This window comes from Trichoderma camerunense (genome assembly GCF_050948025.1).
Source record: "Trichoderma camerunense strain CBS 138272 chromosome Unknown V8C40scaffold_6, whole genome shotgun sequence".
NCBI classification, from domain to species: Eukaryota; Fungi; Ascomycota; class Sordariomycetes; order Hypocreales; family Hypocreaceae; genus Trichoderma; species Trichoderma camerunense.
Genome location: NW_028145364.1, coordinates 723,154 through 747,751, shown reverse-complemented (window position 1 = coordinate 747,751; position 24,598 = coordinate 723,154). Strand labels below are relative to the sequence as shown.

The following is a 24,598-nucleotide window of genomic DNA, read 5'->3' as shown; positions in this document are numbered from 1 at the left end:
CTGTCTGTGCATCTCGTCTACCAGCTGCCTTGACAGCTCGACCACATCCCGGCTGGACGTGTGGCGGTGTCAGCCAGCCCGTTACCTTCCATCCATCCCTTTTGTCGGAAGAAGCTCGCGGGCGTGCATTGAGGCTAGTCCGTTTCCACGCGGCCAACAACGGGGGTCCGCTGAGCGAGATCGATGATTTGATCAGGCAAAATCGACGGCCGGCGTTTTCGTGGAGGTGCAGCGGGATCCATCCTGGCACCTGGTCGGCCAGCTGTTCTTCACCTTTTTGCTGTACGAAGCATGTACAAGTACGTGTACTGCTACCCTACCGTTTGTTTGACAGGACAGGGATTCTGTTGGTGGAAAGACGGGACGGATACGGATACCAGCAGACAAGAAAGAAAAATCTTGAAGAAGCCCGACGGCTGATGGCCGAGATTGACTTTACCAAGGTTGTTTGGTGAGGAGCGGAGGTGGTACAGGTACAAGTGCGGAGTGCGTGAAGATGGAGAAAGAGCAGCATCGGAAAGTTTAATGCAAGAACCAGTACGAGGCAGCTGGGCTCAAGTACCGGCTATGTAGCGATACAGCCTCGTTTTCGATTGGGTTCCAAGTTCGCTGCCATGTGCCTTCTGCTAGCACCGCTTTTGGCTGCGACAAGTGCCTGACTTACCTACCTGGTACTAGAGCGGTACGCGGCCACAGTTCTGAAAGGGCATCGAATGGGAAAGATGTGAGATCCAAGGAGCAGGAATTTGAGTGACGAGTAACAAAGGACAAAGTACTAATAAACAAAGCAATCACAATCACAATCGTGCTACCATATTGTCCTCCCTACTCCGGACTCCGAACCAATGCGAAGCTCGGCCTCTTGTCTCGCCTTCTGTACAGTGACAAACAAATACTCGGCGGTACCCGCTGCTAGCCCGCATGGCAGCACAAAGGTTGCCAGCTTTTTGCGTTATCGGGCACCGCCACACCATCGACTTTCTTCGATACAATTCCATGAGGCGCACCAGCCTTGGGACCCCTGCAGCCGCCCTTTTAATCCTCCAAGGCGGCGCTTGATCTGCCCTTTGGCTACTGACCAAAGGCCGCTTCCCTTGACCGGAACATTCTTCTCTTCGTTTCTTTCAAATAAACCACCAGACCGGCACAACTTCACCTTTGCTGCGCTATCGCCGCTTAACTCGGCTTCTCTCGAATCCTCCTCCTCGAGCAAGAAAAAGAATCAAACTTCAACCTCTTCATCCCGCAAATTTCTCCAACGCCCCACCGTTCCCTCAGCGGCTTTCTAGGCACGCTATCTTTTTTTTCTGCTGGGCTATTTTCTCAGGTACGATAAAAACCACAGGGCCTTTTTTTTTATCAGCATTTGCCCCTCGGCGCAATCGCTGGCCACGCTTCCACCTTCTTCCACCGTCACCACCAGCGTTTCGCAACGTAATCCCTTCAACCTCGTTTTTTCCAAACTGGGCACGATAGCACAAGTTTGCTGTTTTTCTTCTTCTTTTCTCTTCGCTGCCTAGAAGTTTCCACGGGCGCTCGGTTACTGCGGACTCTTCTATTAGCTCTGACTAATCACTCTTCCACAGAGCCTCTTTTTTATCGTCGAACGCTTGCCGTCGCTCTTGTCGGTTTCTTTTCTTTTTGGCGCAAACAAAGATCAGTTTTTTTGTTATTCTATAATCCGACATCATGGTGAAGGAGACAGGACTTTATGACACCCTTGGTGTATGTATTGGACCTAATACGCCCCGGCTTGGATCTGGACGGAGAGACTAACACGGTTTATACTAGGTCGCTCCCACAGCTACGGAGCAGGAGTTGAAGAAGGCTTACAAGATTGGTGCCTTGAAGCACCACCCTGGTATGCTATTACCTTGATAATTGTTAATTACAAACAACATTAGTTCTAACATGCACTTTCTTCAGACAAGAACGCACACAACCCCGCTGCCGAAGAAAAGTTCAAGGAGATCTCGCACGCCTATGAGATCCTTTCCGATCCTCAGAAGCGACAGATCTACGATCAATATGGTGAGGCTGGTCTAGAAGGCGGTGCAGGTGGTGCGGGCGGCATGGCTGCTGAGGATCTGTTTGCTCAGTTCTTTGGCGGTGGCGGCTTCGGCGGCATGGGAGGCATGTTTGGTGGCATGCAGAACCGTGGCCCTCCCAAGGCTCGCACCATTCACCACACCCACAAGGTCTCCCTCGAGGACATCTACCGAGGCAAGATTTCCAAGCTGGCCCTGCAGCGATCCATCATCTGCCCCAAGTGCGACGGTCTCGGAGGAAAGGATGGTGCCGTCCGCAAGTGTACAGGCTGTAACGGAGCCGGTATGAAGACCATGATGCGCCAGATGGGTCCCATGATCCAACGCTTCCAGACCGTTTGCCCCGACTGCAATGGTGAAGGAGAAATCATCAAGGATAAGGACCGCTGCAAGCAGTGCAACGGCAAGAAGACCACAGTTGACCGAAAGGTCCTCCACGTCCACGTCGACAGGGGTGTTCGAAGCGGCACCAAGGTTGAGTTCCGCGGCGAAGGTGACCAGGCTCCCGGCGTCCAGGCCGGTGACGTTGTTTTTGAGATTGAGCAGAAGCCCCACGCACGCTTCACTCGCAAGGAGGACGATCTCCTCTACCGATGCGAAATTGAGCTGGTCACTGCCCTTGCTGGTGGTACCATCTACGTCGAGCACCTGGATGACCGATGGCTCAGCATTGACATCCTGCCCGGAGAGGCTATTGCGCCTGGTATGTATCTCTCTTACTCTATATTTTCTTCAATCTTACGGCAAAACTAACACACTTTCTCTAGATTCTGTCAAGATGGTCCGCGGTCAGGGTATGCCCTCATACAGACACCACGACTATGGTAACCTCTACATCCGCTTCGATGTCAAGTTCCCCGAAAAGAACTGGACCGACGATGCCGAGGCTTTCGAGACTCTCCGCAAGATTCTGCCGCCCCCTACATCACAGCCCGCTGCCCCCGCTGAGGCCATGACGGAGCCTGCTGATTTGGAAGACTTGGATACCAAGGCTCAGTCCAATGTCTTCGGAGACCCCAACTCCATGGGAGATGACGAGGACGAGGATGGCCACCCTGGCGGCGAGCGCGTCCAGTGCGCGTCGCAGTAAAGCAGAGCCAATATATACCTATATATAACTTGGGGCTAAAAATAGAAAAAGGAGAGCGGACCATGGATGCACGCTGACGCCATGAGGCATTGGACGCCCCTCTTTCCAGAGGCAGCAGGCGTGTGAAGCAGGCGGAGGATACTGTTTTGGTTTCATTGGGAAATTGACTACTTGACGTCATTTCATTCTCTCCCGCAGCACATGGGTTTTTTTCTCGCATTCTCATTGATACCATCTGCACTTGGGAAGGCGAGGGATGCGCAGAGGGACGATCACGGGCATGTCCATTTTGCCGACCATTATTATGGACTGGGTGCTTTTTGGACTGCATGACTAGGTTGGAGGGCGTTTAGGGGGCATAGACGATTTGACGAGCTTTTTAAGTTGTTGCAGACTTAGACTATGAATACGACGATATCAAGCATGCTTTTCTTTTTTCCCCCATGCAGTATCCTAGTGACAGGTACATAGTGAGCGCTCGTATGAAGAAATAACCCAGATATCTTTATCTACATCTTTCGGGGAATATTGTGACTGCAGCGGAATCGAATACTATTAATAAGAGTTTACTCCTCGCCATCACCTGTATCTACAGCCACGTCACTATCAACATTGCCCTGTGGTGTTTCCGAGCCCCCTTCTTCGTCCGGCCCGCCAGTGACCACCTTCCGCAGGCTCTCGACGGTGTACAAAAGCCCTCGGACGTCCTCTTCACTAATCTCGGGCTCGTTTGCCTCTACCTCCTTGTCCTTGAAGCAGGATTCGACATCCACGGCCAGTCTGCCGTTGGTCATGGTCAGGCGGAATGCGTGGAGGCTTTGGGCCTTGGTTTCCGCATCGGGTTCAATGGCGGCAATGACGGTGGGAGGGGCATCGTCGCTTGGGGAGATTGTGAGGGAGAGGGGTTTGCCGGGGAGTTGGATGATGCCGGGGCAGTGGAGCTCGTTGTTTTCGTTGAGCTTCCATGAGAAAATTGCTTTGATGCTGTGGGTGTTTGTTAGTACATGAATTATTGTGACTCGGCTGCTGATGAAGTGAAAAACTTACTCTTCGCAGATGGCCAATATATATGTCATAGGGCCGTCTTCAGAGGGATAAAGCAGAGTGTAGAGGCCCGAGACGGCAACCGTTGTTGTTTCAGGAGCAATCTCCTGGGCGAGAGACAGGATGCTGGTCTTGAAGAGCTGCTTGCCAGCGAGCCAGTCCCAAACGAAAATATCTTCATCACCACCTCCGGAGACGAGGATCTCTGGTTTGTCCGCAGGGATAACCATGTCGCTGATAAACTCCTTGTGCCCAAAGCAAAAGTTTTCAATGATGTGTGCTTGGGGGATGTAGCGTGACAACCGGATATGCTCATCTCTGTCCGCTGTGATGATGTACTTGCGTCCCTGTTGCTCACTGAGGACAAGGGCAGTCAGCATGGAGACATGTCCCAGCAGCAAGTTGAGTTCGAAACCGGGGCCGCCGGCGTTGCCGTCCTTGGCTTCATTGGCGAGTTCGGCTTGTTTGATTTGGTTGAGAAGAGCGAGACGATTGCCTTTGGAGTGGACGGTGAGGGTGGTCGCAGTGGGCTTGAAGGACTTTTTGGAGGGCAGGGGTAAAGATGATTCTGATGCCAGAGATTTTGATCCATCAGCTGGGATAATGAGAGGTATAGCGTAGACGTCTCCAAATTTATCGGCGCTGATGATTTGAGAGTCTGGTCCAATGGCAACTGCGCTTGGTCGCTTGGGCATAGTCCTATATTACATGTCTTAATATGGGTCACTTTTTGAAGGGCAATCGTGATGAGAGATATCCATACCTTTGGCTAAGCTGCTTCAGCTGGCCATTTCCATCATGTTCAAACACCCAAATGATCTTGTCATGTCCTGTTATGGCCACCACATGGTTTCCATCGGGAGTACTTGTCAGATGAGTGATCACGGGCCGGTCAGGCACACGAGCGAAACGAGTTTTGCCATTATCAAAATCTTTTGCAGCCTTTCCTTTTCCTTTCTTCCCTCTGCCGTCGAAATGGCCGGCCTGGGGCTTTTCATCCTGAGCTGTCGTAGGAGCAGAAGCTTCTTCTACGTTTACTGAAGTGCTCTCATTATCACCCTCCAGCTTTTGCCGTTTTGCTGGCGGACCATCGCTTTCAGTTGCTGGAGTTTCCGCCTCTATCGTAAGCGCAGCTTCAGCCTTGGCCTCATTTATAGCTTTGATAGATTGTGCGACTTTGTCGGCGTCAGGATGCTTCCATGATGAGATGTGGCTGCTGTCTGTGAGATTGAAGGTATGGATTGCGCCTCCACGAGCAGCAAAGAGGATTTGCCCGTGGACATGGACTTTGTTATAAGGAATCTTCATTTTCTATGAGTGCTTTGAATGTGACAGTTGAATAAGTGACATCCAATTGAAGCTTGAAGAGATCACGTATTAAGATCCTTTGGCGTATCATCAACTTTTTTTCGACAAGCTCTGAAAAAAAGATACCTCCCACTTGTACCTTAGCTTCACTGCAGTGCCTCCCACATGCAAAACGGTACGTACCAGCCCCACCCAAGTGATGACAAAGAAGTCCAGCTCTCACCGCTTACCCAAATCAGGCTAGCAAAGCCATGCCCTAGCCATTCGACACACATTTTCTCACTGGCTGCAAAATCCGGAAATTTGGCTCGTCTCTTCTTTTCTCCCGATAGACATCACGTCAACCAAATTCCCATATACCAAGATACCCTTTTGCCCTTAAATAACCTGCCTTCATAAAAAAGAAGATATGGGGGGCAAAACAGCAAACAAGGCCGGCTACTTCGACAAGCTCAAGGGCTTGCTCCAGGAGTACAAGTCCATCTTCATCGTCGAGATTGACAATGTCTCCTCGCAGCAGATGCACGAGATCCGACACTCCCTTCGTGGTAAGGGAGTTGTCCTGATGGGCAAGAACACCATGGTATGGCAATTGCGCAATTTCTAGAACAACCGCAAGGAAATAAGACTAACGGATGGATTTTGCTTTACAGGTTCGCCGAGCTCTCAGGACCTTTGTCCTTGATACTCCCGAGTACGAGCGCATCCTGCCTTTCGTCAAGGGCAACGTCGGTTTCGTCTTCACCAACGGCGACCTCAAGGAGGTCCGTGACCAGCTTCTCGAGAACCGTGTCGCTGCTCCCGCTCGTGCTGGTGCCGTCGCTCCCGTCGATGTGTGGGTTCCTGCTGGAAACACCGGTATGGAGCCTGGCAAGACCTCTTTCTTCCAGGCTCTCGGTGTCCCCACCAAGATCGCTCGTGGTACCATTGAAATTACCACCGATCTTAAGCTCATTGATGCTGGCAACAAGGTCGGCCCCTCCGAGGCCTCGCTGCTCAACTTGTTGAACATCTCTCCCTTCACCTACGGTATGGGTATCGCTCAGGTCTACGACCAGGGCCAGACCTTCCCTCCTTCCATCCTCGACATCGGCGAGGAGCAGCTCCTCAAGGCCCTGAGCACTGCCATTACCACCGTTGCCACCATCTCCCTGGCCATCAACTTCCCCACCCTGCCTTCCGTCATGCACTCTCTTGTCAACTCCTACAAGAAGGTCCTGGCTGTTGCCGTTGAGACCGAGATCACCTGGCCCGAGATTGAGCAGCTCAAGGACCGCATCGCCAACCCCGATGCCTACGCTGCCGCTGCTCCCGCCGCCGCCGCTGGTGGTGCCGCTGCTGAGGCCGCTCCCGCTGCTGAGGAGAAGAAGGACGAGTCCGAGGAGGAGGATGAGGAGGGCTTCGGCGGTCTCTTGTATGTGACTCCCTTGAAATCCCTTTTGAATTCAGAACTAACATGCTTAATAGCGACTAAACAATCAATAACGGTACTGGGTCGGCTTTCAGGGCTTGTTCGGCTTGTTTCACGGTATATGGATCTGAATATGGTGCATAGGTCATTGGTTGGTCAAATTAGGGCCAACGCAATGATTACATGAGACACGAAAAATCAATGAAAGTTGCAAGTCAACTATTGAACAAATGAATGAAATGGGCCAACTTGTGCATATGTCGAATCGTGATGATGATGGCTGGAAACCACTCATTAACAAAAGGTTAGTCTCTTTTCTCTTTTTACACACTCCATCTGGCTTTGGATGATTATAAATTTATTCATGAGCTTTTTAACCCTGAAATCTCCTGATGAAAACAAATATTCAACAACACCTTATGACTCTTATCCTTACGTTTACCACTATTCTATCGCAATGCTTTCAAGGCGAACCAAGGCTAATTAGCAAAAGATTTTATAGGGCTTTCACACGAACTTGTAATCGTAGATGCGATTTGCCCATGATTTATGCAATGCCACGAGACTTGTTCTCCTTTGCCTCTCTAGCATCCAATACATTCCGGGCAATGTCAATTGCGCGCTGCGGTATTCCCGCCAGATGTGCCACTTTGAGAGCATGGCTCTGACGATTGACCCCTGGCCGTAGTTTATGCACGTAGACAAAGCTTCCATCTTCATTTTCTTTGACATCAGTGCAGTAGGTCCGGACGGGGCCAAATTTTAGGTCACAGAATCCCTCAGCAGCTGCCATGTCGGCTACATCATGGAAATGCGTCGCAAAGAGAGTCCTGCATTGGTTGACAGTCACGAGGTGGTGCAGGCAGGCAAATGCGATTGCTGTACCGTCCTCTGGTGTGGTTCCTCGACCTATTTCATCCATTATGACAAAAGACCGTGGCGTGGCTTGTCTTAGAATCTGGGCCGTCTCGAGCATCTCAACCATGAAGGTGCTCTGGTCGTGGTATAGGCTATCAGCGGAACCCACGCGACTGAAGATTGCATCAACAATGCCAATTTCGGCATGCGAGGCAGGGACATAGCATCCAATCTGAGCCATGATTGTAATCAAGGCGTTTTGGCGAAGAAACGTGCTCTTGCCCGCCATGTTCGGTCCAGTGATGAACCAAATGAGGCCGTTTGGGGATGGTCCGACTATACAGTCGTTGCGAGTAAATCGGCGGCCCTGCTCCAACAGACCCCCTTCCACCGTGGGATGCCGACCACCCATGATTGTGTGAGTCCTTGAGTCATTCAAGATGGGACGGACAAGATTCTGATCAAGGGCTATTTTCGCAAACGACGTTGCAATGTCGATTTCGTCCAGCACGGCAGCAATGTGCCGCAGCTTAATAAAGTTCTTAACAACTTGTTCGCGTAGAGTTTGAAACACACGCTGCTCCTCGCGACGAATTTGAGTCGTTACTTGCTCCAAACGCTGACCAAGAGCTGTCCATTCATCAAGCTGGAATGATCTCGTGCTACGGTTTGAAGAAACCATCTTTATCTGGGCAAGGTTTTTGGCGTCTTTCCCCTTAATATGGGCGATATGGCCGACGGTTGGTGCCCATTTAAGGGTCAAGCTTGGTGCTTTAAACCGTTCGCAAAATTCTTCTCTGAGAGTAGTCTTGTCCTTTAAAAGCGATGTGAGATCGTCATGAAGACTCTGAAGCTCTTTGCTCGCAGTTGGCTTCATAATCCACGGCCGATTATCTTCGCCGTATTGCTCCTCTTTGACGGGGCTTCGCTTTTTCCTCTTTCCTTTGGTCAAAGCAGCAATATCCTCCGAGAAGCCTTCGGAAGAAGCAATATCTTGGGCTTGAGACATGGCTTCTTGTGCCATGGAATCTTCTGCTGCCTGTTGCTGGGCAATGCCCTCCTCGTCTATTGACTCTTGAATCCTATGGGCCAGTTTAAGCGGCTCTTCAAGCTCAATTCGAGACGCTAGCGTATCAATACAGTCTGTTGAAGAAGAGGTATCATCTTTTCCCGATGCTTCCTTCAACAAAGTAGTGATTTCTTCAGCTGCGCGAATCGTGTTGGCTATTCCAAGTAAGTCATCGGCCTCACCTCTTCCCAAGGCAAATCTTTGAACAAGTCTTTGGCAATCATCGCTTAGCCGTAACATAACGACCAAAGAATCCCTAAGATCGCCTAACTCCATGAAACGAGCGACAAGGTCTTGTCGAGCTTTGATAACCTCTAGAGATGTGGACGGGGAGCCAAGCCATTCATTGAGCAACCTAGCGCCGCTCTTTGTAACCGTGCGGCGTATCGCATGAAGGAGACTGCCACGGAAGAAACCATCGCGGATAGTTTGTTTGATTTCCAGTGCCCTCAAGCTGTTCTTGTCGATTGTCATCGTCTGCATGTTCCCATAGCGCAGAGGTGGCTGAAGCTTCATACTCGTCTCCTGCAGCCGATTCCTAACATAGTTCAGCGCTAAACCACCGGCGATGATTTCATCATCTGTAAAAGACGTTTGTAAATTTTGAGACATTTCTGATTCCAGATATGGTGCCCAGTCATCAAGCTTCACTAGACCCCCATCAGACGAAAATGTGACGAGATGCCGATCATCTGTCAATATTGAAAAAACATCGTGATCTTTTCTGGATTCGAATGATTGCTCAAGAACAACTTCTCTTGGGGCTATTCGGGACAAGATGGACGGAAGAGACGACAGTGTTGCGGACTGGGTGAAAAACTGGCCGGTGGAAAGGTCAAGCCATGCTAGACCTATAGGTGTAGAATCTACGCCCGTAACATCTGAAGCTTGGTGAGACAAGGAAGTGTCTGGCTGCATACTTTTATCAAGATCATTTTGAGGAACGTGAATTGCCATGATGTAATTATTGGCGTAAGGGTCAATAAAATTCTCGTCGATGAGAGTTCCTGGAGTGATGATTCGGGTAACTCGACGATTATGCATGAGGCCGCCCGACTTGATCTTCTCAGAGGCATCGTTGGGAAATTCTTCGGCTATAGCGACGTGGCGATTCAAGTCTTGAACCAGGATTTTCAGATATTTGTCTAGTTGCATATAACGAAATCCAGCCTGTATACGCTGATTAGCATGGCTCAAATTTTGTCAGGCTTTCTGTATGCAAAATAATAGGGCCTATGCACAGCAAAAGAGGGGGGTAGGACTTTACCATAGGCACAGGTCCAGCAGTTGTCTTCTTAAACGCCAGCTTTATGCCGAAATGCGTTGCGTATTCCTCGGCATGCTCAAAATAGAGCTCATAGAAACCGCCCACTCTTGTGAGGAGAACACACTTCTCAAACTTGTCCATATGACGGCGCGCTTGAAGTATGACGGTTGGATAGGCCGGCTCATTTTGCTCCTCAGGTGCGAGGGGACTCGCCGCAATTTTCCCCTGAGGCAAGTCAGAAAGCTTGACAGTCGTCCTCGTTCTCTTTGCCTTTGCGGCAGCCTGGAGATGAGCAGCCGTGGTGAAAGGCAAGGCAAACGCAGCTCTTAGAGCCGGTGCCGATGAGCGGCGAGCATAGAGGGGCCGAGACCAGAAGCCATGAACGGTGCGTTGACGAAGCATTCCAGCTCACTTGACAAGATCACCTGCTCCTTTGTCGAACCCTTTGGAAGTTGTGAAACCCTCGACATTGAGCTCGTGAGCATGAATTTTCCACCGAGTGGGTTGGTTCAGGTTGTTTTTTTATTTTTGGGTGTCGAGGCCGTGATAGAGGCCCGGCCCCACCAACAGGCGGATGCCGGTGCCTGAAGCGCCGTCGAAGCGCCACTGCGGAATTTGGAGAACGGCGGCGCCAATTGCCAGCAGCTGCGTGTTCGTAGAGCTCTGAATTCAGTGAAGTAATTGCGTGGAGGATGATGGTGATCAGTATAGCGTAAGGGAGGTTGTTCAATGGAGAAGATATAATACCAGTTATTAGAGGAATGCAGATATAGTAGCAGATATTAAAGAATTATAAATATCGTAGTAAATATTAGAGAAAATATAGCTATAGTAACAGATACTTAAAGAATAGGCGTATAATTCAACGCGTGGGTGTTCGAAATCTTCTCAGTCTCGAGGTTTCTGTCCTCCGCTTGAGTGCATTGGTACATGTACCTACCTGATACTGCGTGAGTGGAAGGAGCTGGTTGGGCAGCTGCAGGACACTCTCTTTCCCGAGCTCGGCTTTTTACCGACTTGCCGATTGTACCCAATACCTGTACAGCAGAAGTGGGAGACTTTTTTCATCTCTTTCATCCTCCTTCTCTCCATCATATTTGATTGTATCTACAGCTTCGGACCCTCGCCTCGTATCCGTTATAGCCGCCAGCCTCTTACTCAATACGTCTCGGAGCAGCTCTACCCTGTTGCTGAATTTCGATCGGGCTTGACTCTGTTGCATTTTCCTCCTTGGTTAATCATCGTGTTGCACAGAGTCTTGTCATGCTTGGTCTATACAGAGTACGTTGAGAACATTGACGCTCAATCGATTCAGCTCTGGGTTACGTCTGCGGCGCCGCTTCTCACCTAATCGCCATCATCCCTGTCTACTTGAGAATTGTCCCTACTCTGTTCTATCCTGAATACTTTCTGCCATTCTTGATACTTTGAACCCCATCTTGGTATCGTTGGTTACTTATTTTTTTCTTGCTGAAGCAACATCGCAATCATGAGGTGCGTACTCGTACTCCGTACTTTGGCACCTAAACCAAAGCATCATTCCAGCCCATGGCATGACCCCTGAGAGGAGGCGGATCGGGCCAAACTCCCCCGCACGCAGCGCCAGGTCTCCGTCATTAGCGCCCCATGAATTGTTACATCGCCTGGGAAACGGGAATCTTTGAAGCGGTCACCCCACCTCCCCACAGCGGTGACAACCAAGAGCTTCCCCGACGCAGGTTCCGCGCATCGCAGGGTGCTAGAGCTCTGCACTATTTTATTACCCGTTGGCTCCAATCCCGAATTCACACTTGCTGGCACACCTTTTCTTCCTTCATTCAATCGCACCCCCTTAAGAATCGACCGCCAGGACTTCACTCTTGGGCGTCCGGGCTGCTGCTTGTTTCAACTCGCTGATTGGACTGTGCAGTTACAACGACGGCTTGATTGACCAGCTCCTCCCCGTCTCCTCCGACTGCCCCCAGCATTCACCCTCTCCGGACAACCTCCAGCCTCTGCCGGGCAAGCTTCGGCGACTGTCCAATCGATCAGCACCACCAGCTCCAGGGCACGACGTTCTTACCATGGGTGGCGGCGGCGAAGTTAGGAGCAACGTCTCCTACCCCGTCTTTGCGCAACGACCTGTCGGTGTCCCCAAGACTAGCATTCTCAAGGGCCGTATCGAGCCATTCTATAAATCAGGACAGTATGACAAGGTGAACTTGCTAGCGTACGTCTTCCTGAAGCTCCTTTGTGCTCAATGTCGGCCTATTGACGTCTTGCGTGTAGGAGTCTCTACAATGCCAGATACTCGGGCGCGCCACACGTCCAGCTCTCTGTTTGGAGCGCTCCTGGACAAGATCGACCAACCTTTGAGCATGCAGTTTCTCAGCAATTTAAGGAGACACACATTGGCGCCTCCTTTGGACCTTCATGGTCCACTCATTGGTTCAGGGTGACCTTGACTGTCCCTGCGGCAATCGCTGACGAAGAGCTGCTCGAGCTCCAGTGGGACGCAAACAATGAAGGCCTTGTGTGGACCGAGGATGGTATGCCTCTCCAAGGCTTAACTGGTGGAGGCGAAAGGATCGAATGGGTGATTCCTCGCTCGTTCCGCGACGGCAAACCGCATACCATTTATATCGAGATGGCTTGTAACGGAATGTTTGGAAATGCGCCAAACGGTAAATCCAGCATTATGCCGCCAGACCCCAACCGATATTTTGGTCTTTCAAAGGCCGACATCGTTGCGGTCAACGTTCCTGCGCGCGGTCTTTTGTTTGACATGTGGGAGCTTGGTGATGCTGCTCGAGAGCTGCCCGAGAACTCGGCGGAACAAGGGCGAGCGCTATCTGTTGCCATGAAGATTATCGACACCTTCGAAGTGAATAACCAACAGTCCATTCTCGAGTGTCGAAAACTCGCACAGGAAATCATTGGGCCCGATGCTGACTCTCATCGAGTGTACGAAGTTGGCCCAGAGCCCGTCGTTTTTGGCATTGGTCACTGCCACATCGATTCGTGCTGGCTATGGCCCTTTGCAGAGACAAGGCGCAAAGTCGCTCGGTCGTGGTCAAGTCAGTGTGACTTGATGGACCGGTACCCGGAGGCTCATTTTGCTTGCTCGCAGGCCCAGCAGTTCAAATGGCTGAAACAACTCTATCCCAAGGCCTTTGATCGTGTGAGACGCAAGGTGAGCGAGGGCCAGTTCCATCCCATCGGCGGCAGCTGGGTCGAACACGATACCAATATGCCCGGTGGCGAGTCTCTGGTGCGTCAATTCTTCTACGGCCAACGGTTTTTCGAGGCAGAATTTGGGTCACGCTGCCGTACTTTCTGGCTTCCCGACACGTTTGGCTACTCCAGTCAGCTGCCCCAACTCTGTCGCTTGGCAGGCATGGACCGCTTCATGACTCAGAAGCTAAGCTGGAACAATATCAACAACTTCCCCCACACTACTTTTATGTGGGTGAGCCCCGACGGAAGCCAAGTCATTTGTCACATGCCTCCGTCCGAGACATATACTGCTGAAGCCGATTTTGGTGATTTGAGACGCAGCGTCACCCAACACAAGACTCTTCGTGTCGATAATTCCTCGCTGTTGGTGTTCGGCAAGGGCGATGGTGGCGGTGGCCCGACTTGGCAGCACTTTGAGAAACTTCGACGAATTGCGGGAATCAGCAACACCGTTGGAGGCATTCCAAAGCTGAAGCTCGGCCTCAGTGTCGATGACTTTTTTGATCGCCTTGCTCCAAAGGCCAACGACCTTCCTACATGGTATGGTGAGCTATACTTTGAGCTCCATCGAGGCACCTATACCACACAGGCCAACAACAAGTACTACAACCGCAAGGCTGAAGTCCTGATGCGAGATCTTGAGCAGCTCGCCACACTGGCCTCGATCAAAAACAAGTCATACAAGTACCCTACTGAGAAGATTGATAACATGTGGGAGGGCGTCCTCCTATGTCAATTCCACGACTGTCTTCCCGGTAGCTCTATCGAAATGTGCTATGACGACTCTGACAAGGTGAGAAGCTTGTCTTTTCCCCCATGAATAGTTTATGCTGACCAATTATTAGATTTACAAAGAAACTTTTGAGACTGGCCACAAGCTGCTTGCGGAAATTTACAAGGCCCTGGGTGCTAGCGATTCAAAAGCTGATGGTTACGAGTCGGTAGTCCTCAACACGCTGCCTTGGCATCGCAAGGAGCTTGTCGAGGTGTCCGATACACAGGTTAGCGTTGCCTGTGGACAAGGCCCGCTCCTTGCTCTCCGCAACTTCAAGATCCAGGAGGACAAGCCGGCTGTTTCAGTACAGCAGGTGGGCAGCCAGTTCATCTTGGAAAACGACGACCTCCGGGTTGTTGTTGAGGACGGCTGCATCACTTCACTGTACGACCGTGTCAATGACCGCGAAACCATCGAAAAGGGTGGCAAGGCGAACAAGTTTGTCATTTTTGATGACATTCCTCTATTCTGGGAAGCCTGGGATGTCGAGGTTTACCATCTCGAGACCCGCCGAGAGCTCAGCTACGGCAGCACAAACCTCCACGAGGTGAAGCCCCACCGCGTCACTCTTGCCACTGAGATTCAGATCAGCAAGCACAGCTCCATAAAGTCTTACATTACTCTGTCGGCGGCCCTCAAGGGTCAGCAGTCCTGGGTTGAATGCAAGGCTGAGGTGGACTGGCACGAAAACTCCAAGTTCCTCAAGGTAGAGTTCCCCGTAGACATTGTCAACACGGAGGCCTCGTATGAGACCGCATACAGCATCACCAAGAGGCCAACGCACTACAACACGAGCTGGGACATGGCCAAGTTTGAGGTTTGCTGCCACAGGTTCGCCGATTTGTCAGAGAACAACTATGGAGTTTCCATCCTAAACGACAGCAAGTACGGTTTTGCTACGGCCGGCAAGCTCATGCGCCTATCCCTGCTTCGATCCCCCAAGGCCCCTGATGAGCACGCGGATATGGGCCGCCACTCGATCCGATGGGCCATCCTTCCTCACAAGGGAGCTCTCTCGGCGACAACGGTCCGAGCGGGCTATGCCTTTAACAACCCTCTCAAGGTCTTGTCCGCACCAAAGGCTACGGTTGAGAGCTTGACCAGCGTTCCCATCCAGCTCATCAACTCGGATGAGTCTGCCTCCATCATTCTGGACACCATCAAGCGAGGCCACGACGACGAGGACGTCAGCCGCCGCGAGGGCCATCGCATCAACAGCGGACAGAGCATTGTTGTCCGCCTATACGAATCCTTGGGCGGACGCAGCCGAGGTACCATCCAGACTGAGTTCAACGTGAAGCGGGTGACCAAGGTCAACATTCTGGAGGATGAGATTGAAGAGGTTTCCTTGGCGGATGGCAAGTTTAACATTGTTCTTCGGCCGTTTGAGGTGGCAACGTACAAGCTGCAGCTGTAGGGAAGCGAGGACACTTGTATATGCCCTGGGTCTACGATTCGCATAATGCTGGGATACGAGGGGATTTGACCAGGTGCTACGTTTCAATTGTGATGTGTTACAGCGAGGAACAGTGGTATCACGAGTCTCTGTTAGGAAATAGTAATTCTTTTTACGAGCATTCGTCTCCGTTTCTCTAAATGAATCATTCAGTTCCGTCATAACGCCAAAGCCTCCCTAGTGATATGTCATGAATAGTAGACAGACAGTTCCATCAAACTCGAATGGTATGTGCAGGCTCGCATTTTGCATCCAAATATTCCCAAACCAATAAACAAGCAAAAAAAAACAGAATAGAATCCATTGATCAGCGTCATGATGTAAAGTCACCATCGGGCAGCTCGTCAATGACTTGCTCAACCATGGTGATGAGCTCATCTATGTTAGGCCGCTCCGCAGGCTCGACCTTGAGACAAGCCCGAACAAGATTTCGAATAGGCTCACTAATGACGACATCTCCAGAAGAGCCACCGGCGCCGGCACCGGCCTCGCCGCTGGCCTTTGCCTTTGCGGCCTGGATAGTGTTTGTGCGCTTCGGCCCGCCGCCGGGGTTCTCGTCGGGGAAGCGCCAGTCGCCGCCGAGGACGCAGAGGCTGAGGGTGCCGCCGGTCTCGTCGGAGCGCATCTCAAAGGGGGACTTGCCGACGAGGCAGGCGTACAGGGTGCAGCCGAGGGACCAGATGTCCGTCTTGGTGTCGACGACGGTGCCCGTGCGGACGTCGAAGAGCTCCGGGGCGCGGTAGGGCATGGTGGAGTGCTCGGCGGCGGTGTCCTGGATTTGCAGGGCGAGGGACTGGGAGGTGACGGGGGTGGGCGAGGCTGCGACGGAGCCGAGGTCCATGAGGATGGGGATGGAGCCCGAGTCGTCAATCATGATGTTGCCTAGAAGAGAAATTTCCATGTCAATTATTGAAAAACAGAGTGGTTGTTTGTTGTTTGTTTTTCTCTTTCTTGCTTGAAACTTACCTGGCTTAATGTCTCGGTGCGCATACGACTTGATCTTGCCGCCGGACTCGCCCTCAATGCGGTTCTCCGAGTCCATCAGCGGCCGCTCATGCTCATCCTGTTCCTCCTCCTCAGTGCGCTTCCCCCTCGTCCCCAACTTACGGCCACCTCTCGACCCAGACCCCTCGGCAGCTTCGTCATGGTCCTCCTCGCGGCCCATCTGCATGCGCTCGGCGGGGGCGGGCTGGTACTCGTGCATTGCGCGCAGGGCCTTACAAACACCAAGGAACAGCATCATGAGCTGTCTCTCGGGGAAGTGGTTGTGGTTGACGAGGTTGGCGTTGATCATGTCCTGCAGGTTGCCCCGGCGGTAGTAGGGCAGCAGGACATAGACGGTCTTGCTGGCGTCGTCGCCGGAGCCGCCGCCGCGGTCCGTCGCCACGCAGTGGTCGTAGGCCGAGATGATTGTGGGAACGTGGTCGAAGAGGCGGTAGGCGTCGACCTCGCGCATGGCCTGCTGGACGGACTCGGCGCCGAAGGGGCATCGGATCTTTTTGAGGGCAAACAGCTCGTGGGTGGAGGTGTCTTCGACGAGGTAGACGTAGGAGAAGCCGCCCTGCGTTTTGAATGCTTTGTTAGCTACATTTGTTTGTCTGTTTACTACTGCGAGGAAACCAAGTGAGGAGGGGGAGAGGCAGAGAAGAGGATCTGTTTGTTTTGCGCACCTCGCCTAGTAGACGCTGAATCTTGAAGCTCCGGCTGTTAATCTTGAGCGTCGGGGAGCCCGGGAAGCAGTTGAGGCAATTGCCAAATGAGTAAAACAAATCAGCTAATATCTGCGCCATGGTGACGGTGGGCGATGCTTGGACTGAATGGACATGAGAAGAGGAAGAAGTGGAAGAAGAGAAGAAAAACAATGGATGTAACTTGGCAGCTGTCACAATTGTTAGTGTTAGTCCGCACACACAGCATGTAAATCGTGTCAGCTACAAGTAAGAAGCTCCCTCCCCCAAGACTCAGCCCCACCAACCCCAGCACTGCCCAGCCTTGTGCGTTTCAGAAGAGACGATTGATGACGAACTGCTGCCCATGTACTCACCCACTGGCTGATACACTTCGATTATATCTATTCATCATCATCTCATAGACTACCTTGCATTTCGAGATATAAGTCAACTGCTTTCACCTGCATGGTGGCTAAAGTATCTGCTGCTATCGCTACCTGCCCAAGATCCAGCCAGATACAATAACATCCCACTTGTGGCTCTCCAAAACGTCACGTATCATGTCATTGAGGCTACAGGATGCTGAATAGGCATTCCTTCTATGCGCCCATCTAGATACCTATATCTTTACCCTTTTCTTTCTTTTTCTTTAATTTAAAAAATTGATTCAATTGGGGTATATTTCACACAAGATACAATCTTACTAAAAATACGTAACGAGGCAGAGCGTCAGCATCCGAAAGCTTCTAAATTTAGCAACACCCAGAAGCTCTTTAAAAGAGTGGCTTAGTCCGAATCCGCAGAAGACCATCCCAAATTGCCATTTGAGAAATCCCATCGCCATTCACTTCTTGAGAGTTCCAAAGAATCCTTTATCCATTTCCAATATCATGGTCTCTCAATGAATTCACTCAAATGCTAGTCGTCTACACATTTTGGTGGGAATCAAGAATCTGGGGAGTAAAGGGGGAGAGAAGTGAAAGTGAAAATGCACATCGACGAGCCCGTTTTCCGAGACAAACTCTTGCCATGCGACACATGTGCTCTTTCGAGGGATACTCACGATAGCAATATAGTCGACTTCTACCACGACTTCGCAATGGAGGGTATCTCGAGCATCTCTAGCAGAAATAACAAGTAGCATTCTAAACTTTATTTGGAATATCTGGAGCCTGATGTGATCAATGTTGACCATGTTAAATCTCCAACTTCCCTCGCCAGTGTCTATTCGGCTTACTACTCGCAGCATTGCCTCAACTTTTGCCTGAGAAGGAAACGAAGAAGAGTTTAAACTCAAGTATCTATAGTCACTAGCGGGAGAAAGGGGGCTACTCACGAAATGAAGATGTTCTGAGAAGGAGAAGAAAGGCTAGGGAAAATAATAGCTGAAGAAGGGGAAAAGGACAAGAGAGAAGAGAAAGACTACGAAAAGAAATCATGGAAAAGGGCGTGCAGTCACCGGAGATCACATGAAAAGGGTTGAGTCGAGCAATGATATCGTCACAGCTCCATATGCGGACAATCAAGTCAAACATTTCCAATAATATGCTATTATTCACTTTTCCTAAATCATGACGTACATCAAGCGTTTTCGTCTATTGTACGAATCCAGTCATCATCCACTATAAGGCATTAACAAAGAATCCACTCCGTAGTACGCCATCTAAGCAGAGCTGGCTTTTAAACATATAATAACAACACATCATAACAATGCCACTACTTCAAGGTCCTCATCCAGTGACGCTCTTTTTAAAAAGAAATTCAAGGTTAAACAAAAGGAGAAAATACAGAATTGTGTCAAATCAAAAGAACAATTCTCAACTCCTATATCTCAGTCTTATGCGCCGCGGGCTAATTTTGAATCCCTAACCAATGTCTCATGAAAGTAAATTGCGAAGAGATGGATTCGTACTCGCGCCTGTAGCAGGCCTGCTCTCTGGAGGTCGCGGTCCCATGGGTGGTGGAGGCGGCTCATGAGACTGCGGTGGTGGAGGCGGCGGCCCATTTCTCAAGATGGGAGCGCTCGCATGGGGGGTTGGCGGATATGACGATCGTTGAGGGTGTAGCCCATGTGAGAAGGCGTCCGCTCGCGGAGGAGGAGGCGGTGGGGGTGCCCCGTTGCCCATAAGGTGAGCCGGGGGATGGACGGGTCCTCCGTGGCCGGTATGCCCGTGGTAAGGGGGAGGAACATACGGCGCGGGAGGAGTGGGCCCACTCAAGCGTCGAGGCGACGGCGGAAGCCCATTTCCATATGCGTGTCCATGTGGGTGGCTGCCAGGCATTCCGGTTGGAGCCATGGCAGGTGGTCTGAGAGCGGAAAGATTCGATATCGGGGGCGGCGGGGGAGCGCTGTGCAAGAGAGGAGGCGGAGGACCCCCGTTTAGATGACGAGGAGGGGAGCCATGCTGACTGCCAGGACGATGCGGTGCCCACTCGCCATAAGCAGGTGGTCTGGTCGGCGGCAGCGGTGCAGGTGGATATACCGGAGCTGGGCGGTGTCCTGCCACTTGGGCCGGTGCGTGAACTGGTGCTGGTATAGACGGCGGAGTCGATCCGGCCGGCATAGCATGTGAAGGCGGCGGTTGAGGCCACGAAAGGGGGTGGCTTGAATGGCGCCCGTCACGATAGTCCACCAGGGGCGGCGGCGTTGAGCCTGTCATGGGAGGCACCGGAGTCATCAAGGAAGTCTCCATTGGCTGGGGGCGCGCAAGTTCGGGCGGTGGAGGCGACGGTCCGGGTAGCAAAGTCAGGCGTGGGCTGCGAGGAGTCTTGCGCAACTTATGGCACTTGTGGCATTGGAATTTCCGCTGCTCAACAAACTTTTGCGCTTCTGAGCCAATGACCCCGTGATGTCCGTTGGTGAGCTTCCGCTCTTGAGAGTTGTCAATAGGCCACCATCTCAGCGTGACATCTATGCCGCAAGTAATGCAGACTTTTTCTCCTGGATGCTGAGCATTAGACCCAGGATCAACAACTTCACCGTTGCGCGGTTGAGCCCAAGTGTTGCCGTTAGGGGTCGTCGTTGTGGATGCTCTGCGGTTCCCTGGCTGAATTGGAGCTCCAGACAGCTTCGCTGCCGCTGCCATCAGAGTGGCCTTGCGGACGGTTCCTGTCAAGGTAAGATCGGCCTGCTTAAAGTTCTGGACGTAAAGCTGAAGGGCATTCAGTCCAGACTCGCTAGCCACGTCGTGGATCCGATGGACAATCGTCTTGGTGGGAATGTGGTCTTTGCACCATAAAACGGCTGACATGGTTCCGCTCTCGCCGTTGATCGTAACAATATTGAACTGGTCTCGTCGGGAGCTTTTGACGGGAGCTATATCGAACCCAAGGACATGGCCTTTCTGTCGTGCGCACTCAACGTGATCTGTTATTTCATTAGCCTGCGATCCATGCAATAATAGCCAAGCCCGCTTCAAGCGGGAGCTGGGACGTGGAAAAGGAAACTTACAAGGTGCACGGCACTGGTGGCAGGGCACACAAGCTCCACCCTGTTGGTTACAGGCCTGGCAGATCTCGTCATACTTTGACCTCGGGATGGAGGGGATGCCCTCGGATGGTTCCATTGCCTTGGCGTTACCAAATTTGACTTCAGGGGTCCATACGGCACAAGTGACATGAACCCAGTTGTTATCCGCGGTACGTTTGAGGGGCTCCCGAGGGTTGACAGGGCGGTTCATGTCTTCTTGCTTCTTGCGGTAAAATTCGGCAGCTTTGCGGGCTTGTTGGACTTCCATTTTCTCTCGCTCCCGATCCTTCTCAGACATCTTCTTCTTGTGATGCGTGAGTTTGGGTAGCTCTACAAAGTCATGTTCGGTGTGCTCAACAGGGCACAAAACACATTTGTATTGCTATCATGGTTGTCAGTGTATAAATTGATGTGAGGGGAATTGACTTGACTTACGATAGATACTTGCGGGCTCTTATCGTTGGCACACATATCACAAACCCATTTACCTTGCACCTTGTGATCGATAACACCGTAGCAGTTGCGATGAACCGTCAGGCGGCACTCTCGACATGAAAGGTGTTGATCTCCCATTGGTTCCATCTGATCACAGATAGCACAGGGAAGAATCCGCGGTTTCGGCATCTCAGGGGCAGCAGGCGGCTCCACTACTGCCTTTTCCTTCTTCTTAGCAGGAACAGCGCTAGTAGTGCTACCACTGTCGGATGGGGTTGCATCAGCCTCTTTATCGGCGGCAGCCTTGAGCTTCTTCCTAGGAGGCTCCTGTGTCTCGAGAGGCTGAGACGCCGCCTTGGAAGGAGTCGGAGCTCGTTCAGGAGTCATGTAGCCCAATTCTTGTGCTAGCTGCAGCTCCTTAAGAAGCTCTTCGTCCTGCTTGCGTTTCCATGCACGACCACCAGCCTGTGCAACCTTCTTCGCCACCTCTTCGATAACCTCATAACGAATAGCATAACGCCTCCACAGCTCGGCGCAGCGTCGGCACAAGGCAACAACATATTGATTCCCAGCCTTGTCCTTGCCAGAGCCCTTAAGGCCCTGGTCGTTGACCAGTCCAGGCAGCGGATTCGGCGCTCTTCTCCACTGTCGGTCATTCGTTCTGTTGCAAAATTGACAGATAAAGCTCCGCTTCTTTTGTACCGCTTTGTCCGCGTCGAATGCAGAGTCGTCGTCGTCATTGGCCACATCATCGGCGAGTTTGGAAGCGGCGGCATCTTCACGCTTCGCTTGCTTCTTCCCCTTTCGACCCGGGAAGCTGCCCCAGACTTGCTGCCCCCGCTCTGATTTCTTCCACGCATAGTAATGCCGAACAATCTCTCCCGGCGACTTGGTCTTGACATGCTTCATGACAAGATGCAATTCGGAGCCAAATTTTGAGACGCCTTCCTCGAACCTCTTTACCTCGACAGGACTCAAGTTGGGCTCTTTGAAATCGATCCTAGGCTTCTTAGAGAGCACGGTGAGGGCCTTGGACTCATCAAAGTCTTCGCGATACAAGGTTTCCACCGCCGCATCACGAAGGTTTGTGGAGCGCTCGGGAAGATCCAGTTGCTTGGCCTTGGACATGGCATCATCAACAAAGCTGTTGATTTTGGCGGTAGACGGGTCATCTCCAGCTGGTGGCTTCCACAGTAGCACCGCCGTGCAATTGGGGTCATCTTCGTCCAGGTCCTCGCCGCGAGCGACGTATCCAGGTGGCTGATCCTGGACCCACTTCGGCCGCTGGCCCCGGCGAGCCCTTTCGGCCTCCTGCTGTTCCTTGAGCAGTTTCTGATCTTTCTTGCCGCCCTTCTTAAATTCCAACGGCTTGACATACTGCACAGGCTGGCCTGGCCAGGGTCCAACAGAGGCTTGGTTCCTTGGGCCAATGCGGGTGCCCGCACGCGGGTAGATACGGTCGTCATAGTCCAGCGCGTCCTCCGGCTTGCAATGCATGCCGAGATAACGCCACGGCCAGAGGCTAGCCTGGTAAATCTGCTCCGCGGTTCCCTGGTGAGGCGCTTCATCGTCGCCGGGGCTGGTCCTCTCGGTTTCAACGCCATGGACATCTTCTTCATCCTCATCTAGAGGCTCATCATCTTCGGCATCTCCAGCGTCTATAGTATTTGGCGTGTGGCGGGCTTCCAACTTGCGCTCCTGAGCACGACTGCACGCAGCGCAGGACCAAGCAAAGCCACGTGAGGGTTTTTTGAGCAACGGTGGCTTGACGCAGTTCATATGGTATGTGTGCAGGCACACAGCACAGTCAACCGAATCATTGCTATGTGAAAGGTTGTGTCAGCATGGGGGGGTGCATCCAAGTCAAGCCCGATTAAAAAGAAAACAAAAAAAAATTATGTGTGTGAGCGAGAGAAAAAAAGAAAGCTTCTCAAAATAAGGAGGAATCAAAGGCAAAAACAGCAGAAAGTAAATAAATCGGACGTCAAAGAATCAGCCCATAAATCTTCATCTTTCTTTTTTTGTCTTCTTGAAGTGTAGTCGGCGGCTGCCCATGTACCTCGTAGCCTTGGAGCCGATGCAGTGATGCACGATGGCTGGGGCGGTGACATCCGACAGTGCCTAAACGGCAGCCGGAACACGGCTCTGCTTGCTGCTGCTTGACAACTCAGGCACAGGCATGGCAGCGCGAGTGAGGAGACGGGCAGTGGTCCGACCCAAGGCCAGCAAATTGCATGCACATGCACGCACGGCAAAGACAGGGAGGGGGGAAAACGCAAGGCAAAGGCGGAGACATGGAATGAATGGGAGGGGGGTGTCGAACGGCTGCGGTTATTGGGATGCCCTATGAGGCACTGAAGAAAAAAAAAAAGGGCTCTCCCTAGACAGGGCTAAGGGAAGGGGGGGGTGGGTGTTGGGGATGGATCAAGTACGTAGCAGCCAGAGCGTCTGACCCTGGTCGATACTTGTCCTCGGGCCAAAAGGGGCCGGGCAGAAAGGTACCGGTCGGCAGACCGGGTGGTGGCCGGTACTGGCGAGTCCCGCAGCTGGAAACACCAACGGACAGGACTCAGGCAGAGACACGCAGACCGAAAGGGAAGACAAGGACAGGGACCGAGGAGGAAAAAAGAAAGGAAAAAACCCGCCCTAGGCCCGATGAAGCGGGCTGTAGGGTCGTGTCGACAATACGTACCTGGCGCAGTACGACGAACATCGTTTGCATAGCTTAACGGCGCTAGTCAGCTCTTTGCCACGCCCCTGCTCGACTAGCACGTATTTCCAGCGCTCGTCCAGCACCTTCTTGACCTTTTCGGGCACGTTGACAATGAGCCGGGTGGGAATCAGATCGTAGTTCTTCTGGATGTACCTGTCGTACAGTTTCTCGAACCAGAAGCTGTCGGGTCGTCGACGGTAGTCGTCCAGGCCCTCGATCTCCAGTCGATGCCTGATCTCGCACTTACCGCGCAGGGCTGTCAGGGGGCTGATGTCGGAGTGCATACTGGCAAAGACCATTCGCGTGTCACTGGCCTTGCGCCCGATATCCTTGGGGCGATAGAACCAATTGATGCGCACCGCGTCCACAGGCCTGGCGGTGTCGTTGCTGGCGTGCATAAACTCCATGATGCGCCCCAGATAGTAGGGCTCTCCTGGAGGCTCGCACACAAGATAGACGTGATCTGCCAGATTGTCTGTTAGCCCGGTCTCGCCGCAGGTGGAAATTGCCTTCGCATAGGGTGGAGGTGGATCCCGGCCGTGCTACCTACCATTCGCCTCCAGCACCGTGCCATCGTCGGCCACCATTCGCCCATTGTCTGGCATGCCTTTGCACGTCTCGAACGTGAGCATGTTGGACTCGGGCCACGTCATGCCCTGGAGCTGGGATTGCGCTGCCAGGGCGTTCTTCTTAGCCGCCGCCGACGTTGCTGGCGGCGTTGCTGCTGCCGATGTTGCAGTTGATGCGGCCGCCGTGCCGTTCTGGCTCG

The 24,598-nt window shown here is 52.2% G+C and overlaps 7 protein-coding genes across 7 annotated transcripts; 3 read left to right on the top strand and 4 right to left on the bottom strand.

Annotated features, from left to right (window-relative positions):
* Positions 1-1,344: 1,344 nt before the first annotated feature.
* On the top strand, positions 1,345-3,536 carry V8C40DRAFT_188832 (type I HSP40 co-chaperone YDJ1). Its single transcript, XM_083211839.1, has 4 exons — positions 1,345-1,725; positions 1,792-1,861; positions 1,927-2,751; positions 2,816-3,536. Exons 1-4 carry the CDS (start codon positions 1,690-1,692, stop codon positions 3,136-3,138), a joined length of 1,254 nt encoding a protein of 417 aa, XP_083074840.1. The 5' UTR covers positions 1,345-1,689; the 3' UTR covers positions 3,139-3,536.
* Positions 3,537-3,586: 50 nt separating this feature from the next.
* V8C40DRAFT_188825 (uncharacterized protein) lies at positions 3,587-5,614 on the bottom strand. The gene is made up of 3 exons (XM_083211838.1): positions 4,946-5,614; positions 4,186-4,881; positions 3,587-4,122 (listed from the first exon to the last, which is right to left on the bottom strand). The coding sequence occupies exons 1-3, from the start codon at positions 5,488-5,490 to the stop codon at positions 3,705-3,707; spliced, it is 1,659 nt and encodes a 552-aa protein (XP_083074839.1). The 5' UTR covers positions 5,491-5,614; the 3' UTR covers positions 3,587-3,704.
* Positions 5,615-5,748: 134 nt separating this feature from the next.
* On the top strand, positions 5,749-7,112 carry V8C40DRAFT_188754 (60S ribosomal protein uL10). Its single transcript, XM_083211837.1, has 3 exons — positions 5,749-6,073; positions 6,144-6,904; positions 6,958-7,112. The coding sequence occupies exons 1-3, from the start codon at positions 5,900-5,902 to the stop codon at positions 6,962-6,964; spliced, it is 942 nt and encodes a 313-aa protein (XP_083074838.1). The 5' UTR covers positions 5,749-5,899; the 3' UTR covers positions 6,965-7,112.
* Positions 7,113-7,142: 30 nt separating this feature from the next.
* On the bottom strand, positions 7,143-10,600 carry V8C40DRAFT_240835 (mismatch repair ATPase MSH1). Its single transcript, XM_083214891.1, has 2 exons — positions 10,096-10,600; positions 7,143-9,998 (listed from the first exon to the last, which is right to left on the bottom strand). The coding sequence occupies exons 1-2, from the start codon at positions 10,495-10,497 to the stop codon at positions 7,449-7,451; spliced, it is 2,952 nt and encodes a 983-aa protein (XP_083074837.1). The 5' UTR covers positions 10,498-10,600; the 3' UTR covers positions 7,143-7,448.
* Positions 10,601-11,174: 574 nt separating this feature from the next.
* Positions 11,175-15,703, top strand: V8C40DRAFT_240832 (alpha-mannosidase). The gene is made up of 5 exons (XM_083214890.1): positions 11,175-11,376; positions 11,572-11,589; positions 12,005-12,304; positions 12,364-14,104; positions 14,157-15,703. The coding sequence occupies exons 2-5, from the start codon at positions 11,585-11,587 to the stop codon at positions 15,501-15,503; spliced, it is 3,393 nt and encodes a 1,130-aa protein (XP_083074836.1). The 5' UTR covers positions 11,175-11,376; positions 11,572-11,584; the 3' UTR covers positions 15,504-15,703.
* V8C40DRAFT_240830 (kinase-like domain-containing protein) lies at positions 15,635-17,640 on the bottom strand. Its single transcript, XM_083214889.1, has 3 exons — positions 17,213-17,640; positions 16,509-17,103; positions 15,635-16,424 (listed from the first exon to the last, which is right to left on the bottom strand). Exons 1-3 carry the CDS (start codon positions 17,330-17,332, stop codon positions 15,856-15,858), a joined length of 1,284 nt encoding a protein of 427 aa, XP_083074835.1. The 5' UTR covers positions 17,333-17,640; the 3' UTR covers positions 15,635-15,855.
* A 1,098-nt stretch (positions 17,641-18,738) lies between these two features.
* On the bottom strand, positions 18,739-24,583 carry V8C40DRAFT_240825 (DNA-binding E3 ubiquitin-protein ligase SNT2 domain-containing protein). Its single transcript, XM_083214888.1, has 5 exons — positions 24,380-24,583; positions 23,809-24,292; positions 21,117-22,938; positions 20,664-21,063; positions 18,739-20,579 (listed from the first exon to the last, which is right to left on the bottom strand). Exons 1-5 carry the CDS (start codon positions 24,480-24,482, stop codon positions 19,090-19,092), a joined length of 4,299 nt encoding a protein of 1,432 aa, XP_083074834.1. The 5' UTR covers positions 24,483-24,583; the 3' UTR covers positions 18,739-19,089.
* Positions 24,584-24,598: the final 15 nt, after the last annotated feature.

What these genes read in the sequence shown, in the direction of transcription:
- V8C40DRAFT_240835 (XM_083214891.1), bottom strand. Translation starts at nt 10,497, where the DNA reads ATGCTTCGTCAACGCACCGTTCATGGCTTCTGGTCTCGGCCCCTCTAT. An exon ending in CTGCTGGACCTGTGCCTATG is followed by an intron (nt 9,999 to 10,095) that starts GTAAAGTCCTAC and finishes CAGCGTATACAG; the next exon opens with GCTGGATTTCGTTATATGCA.
- V8C40DRAFT_240832 (XM_083214890.1), top strand. An exon ending in GACAAGGTGAACTTGCTAGC is followed by an intron (nt 12,305 to 12,363) that starts GTACGTCTTCCT and finishes TCTTGCGTGTAG; the next exon opens with GAGTCTCTACAATGCCAGAT. An exon ending in GCTATGACGACTCTGACAAG is followed by an intron (nt 14,105 to 14,156) that starts GTGAGAAGCTTG and finishes ACCAATTATTAG; the next exon opens with ATTTACAAAGAAACTTTTGA.
- V8C40DRAFT_240830 (XM_083214889.1), bottom strand. Translation starts at nt 17,332, where the DNA reads ATGGCGCAGATATTAGCTGATTTGTTTTACTCATTTGGCAATTGCCTC. An exon ending in TTCAGCGTCTACTAGGCGAG is followed by an intron (nt 17,104 to 17,212) that starts GTGCGCAAAACA and finishes TTCAAAACGCAG; the next exon opens with GGCGGCTTCTCCTACGTCTA. An exon ending in GCACCGAGACATTAAGCCAG is followed by an intron (nt 16,425 to 16,508) that starts GTAAGTTTCAAG and finishes TTTCTCTTCTAG; the next exon opens with GCAACATCATGATTGACGAC.
- V8C40DRAFT_188832 (XM_083211839.1), top strand. Translation starts at nt 1,690, where the DNA reads ATGGTGAAGGAGACAGGACTTTATGACACCCTTGGT. An exon ending in TGCCTTGAAGCACCACCCTG is followed by an intron (nt 1,862 to 1,926) that starts GTATGCTATTAC and finishes CACTTTCTTCAG; the next exon opens with ACAAGAACGCACACAACCCC. An exon ending in CGGAGAGGCTATTGCGCCTG is followed by an intron (nt 2,752 to 2,815) that starts GTATGTATCTCT and finishes CACTTTCTCTAG; the next exon opens with ATTCTGTCAAGATGGTCCGC.
- V8C40DRAFT_188825 (XM_083211838.1), bottom strand. Translation starts at nt 5,490, where the DNA reads ATGAAGATTCCTTATAACAAAGTCCATGTCCACGGGCAAATCCTCTTT. An exon ending in CTGAAGCAGCTTAGCCAAAG is followed by an intron (nt 4,882 to 4,945) that starts GTATGGATATCT and finishes CATGTAATATAG; the next exon opens with GACTATGCCCAAGCGACCAA. An exon ending in ATATTGGCCATCTGCGAAGA is followed by an intron (nt 4,123 to 4,185) that starts GTAAGTTTTTCA and finishes AAACACCCACAG; the next exon opens with CATCAAAGCAATTTTCTCAT.
- V8C40DRAFT_188754 (XM_083211837.1), top strand. Translation starts at nt 5,900, where the DNA reads ATGGGGGGCAAAACAGCAAACAAGGCCGGCTACTTCGACAAGCTCAAG. An exon ending in TGATGGGCAAGAACACCATG is followed by an intron (nt 6,074 to 6,143) that starts GTATGGCAATTG and finishes TTTGCTTTACAG; the next exon opens with GTTCGCCGAGCTCTCAGGAC.
- V8C40DRAFT_240825 (XM_083214888.1), bottom strand. Translation starts at nt 24,482, where the DNA reads ATGACGTGGCCCGAGTCCAACATGCTCACGTTCGAGACGTGCAAAGGC. An exon ending in TGTTCGTCGTACTGCGCCAG is followed by an intron (nt 22,939 to 23,808) that starts GTACGTATTGTC and finishes CCTTTCACATAG; the next exon opens with CAATGATTCGGTTGACTGTG. An exon ending in CCACCAGTGCCGTGCACCTT is followed by an intron (nt 20,580 to 20,663) that starts GTAAGTTTCCTT and finishes ATGAAATAACAG; the next exon opens with ATCACGTTGAGTGCGCACGA.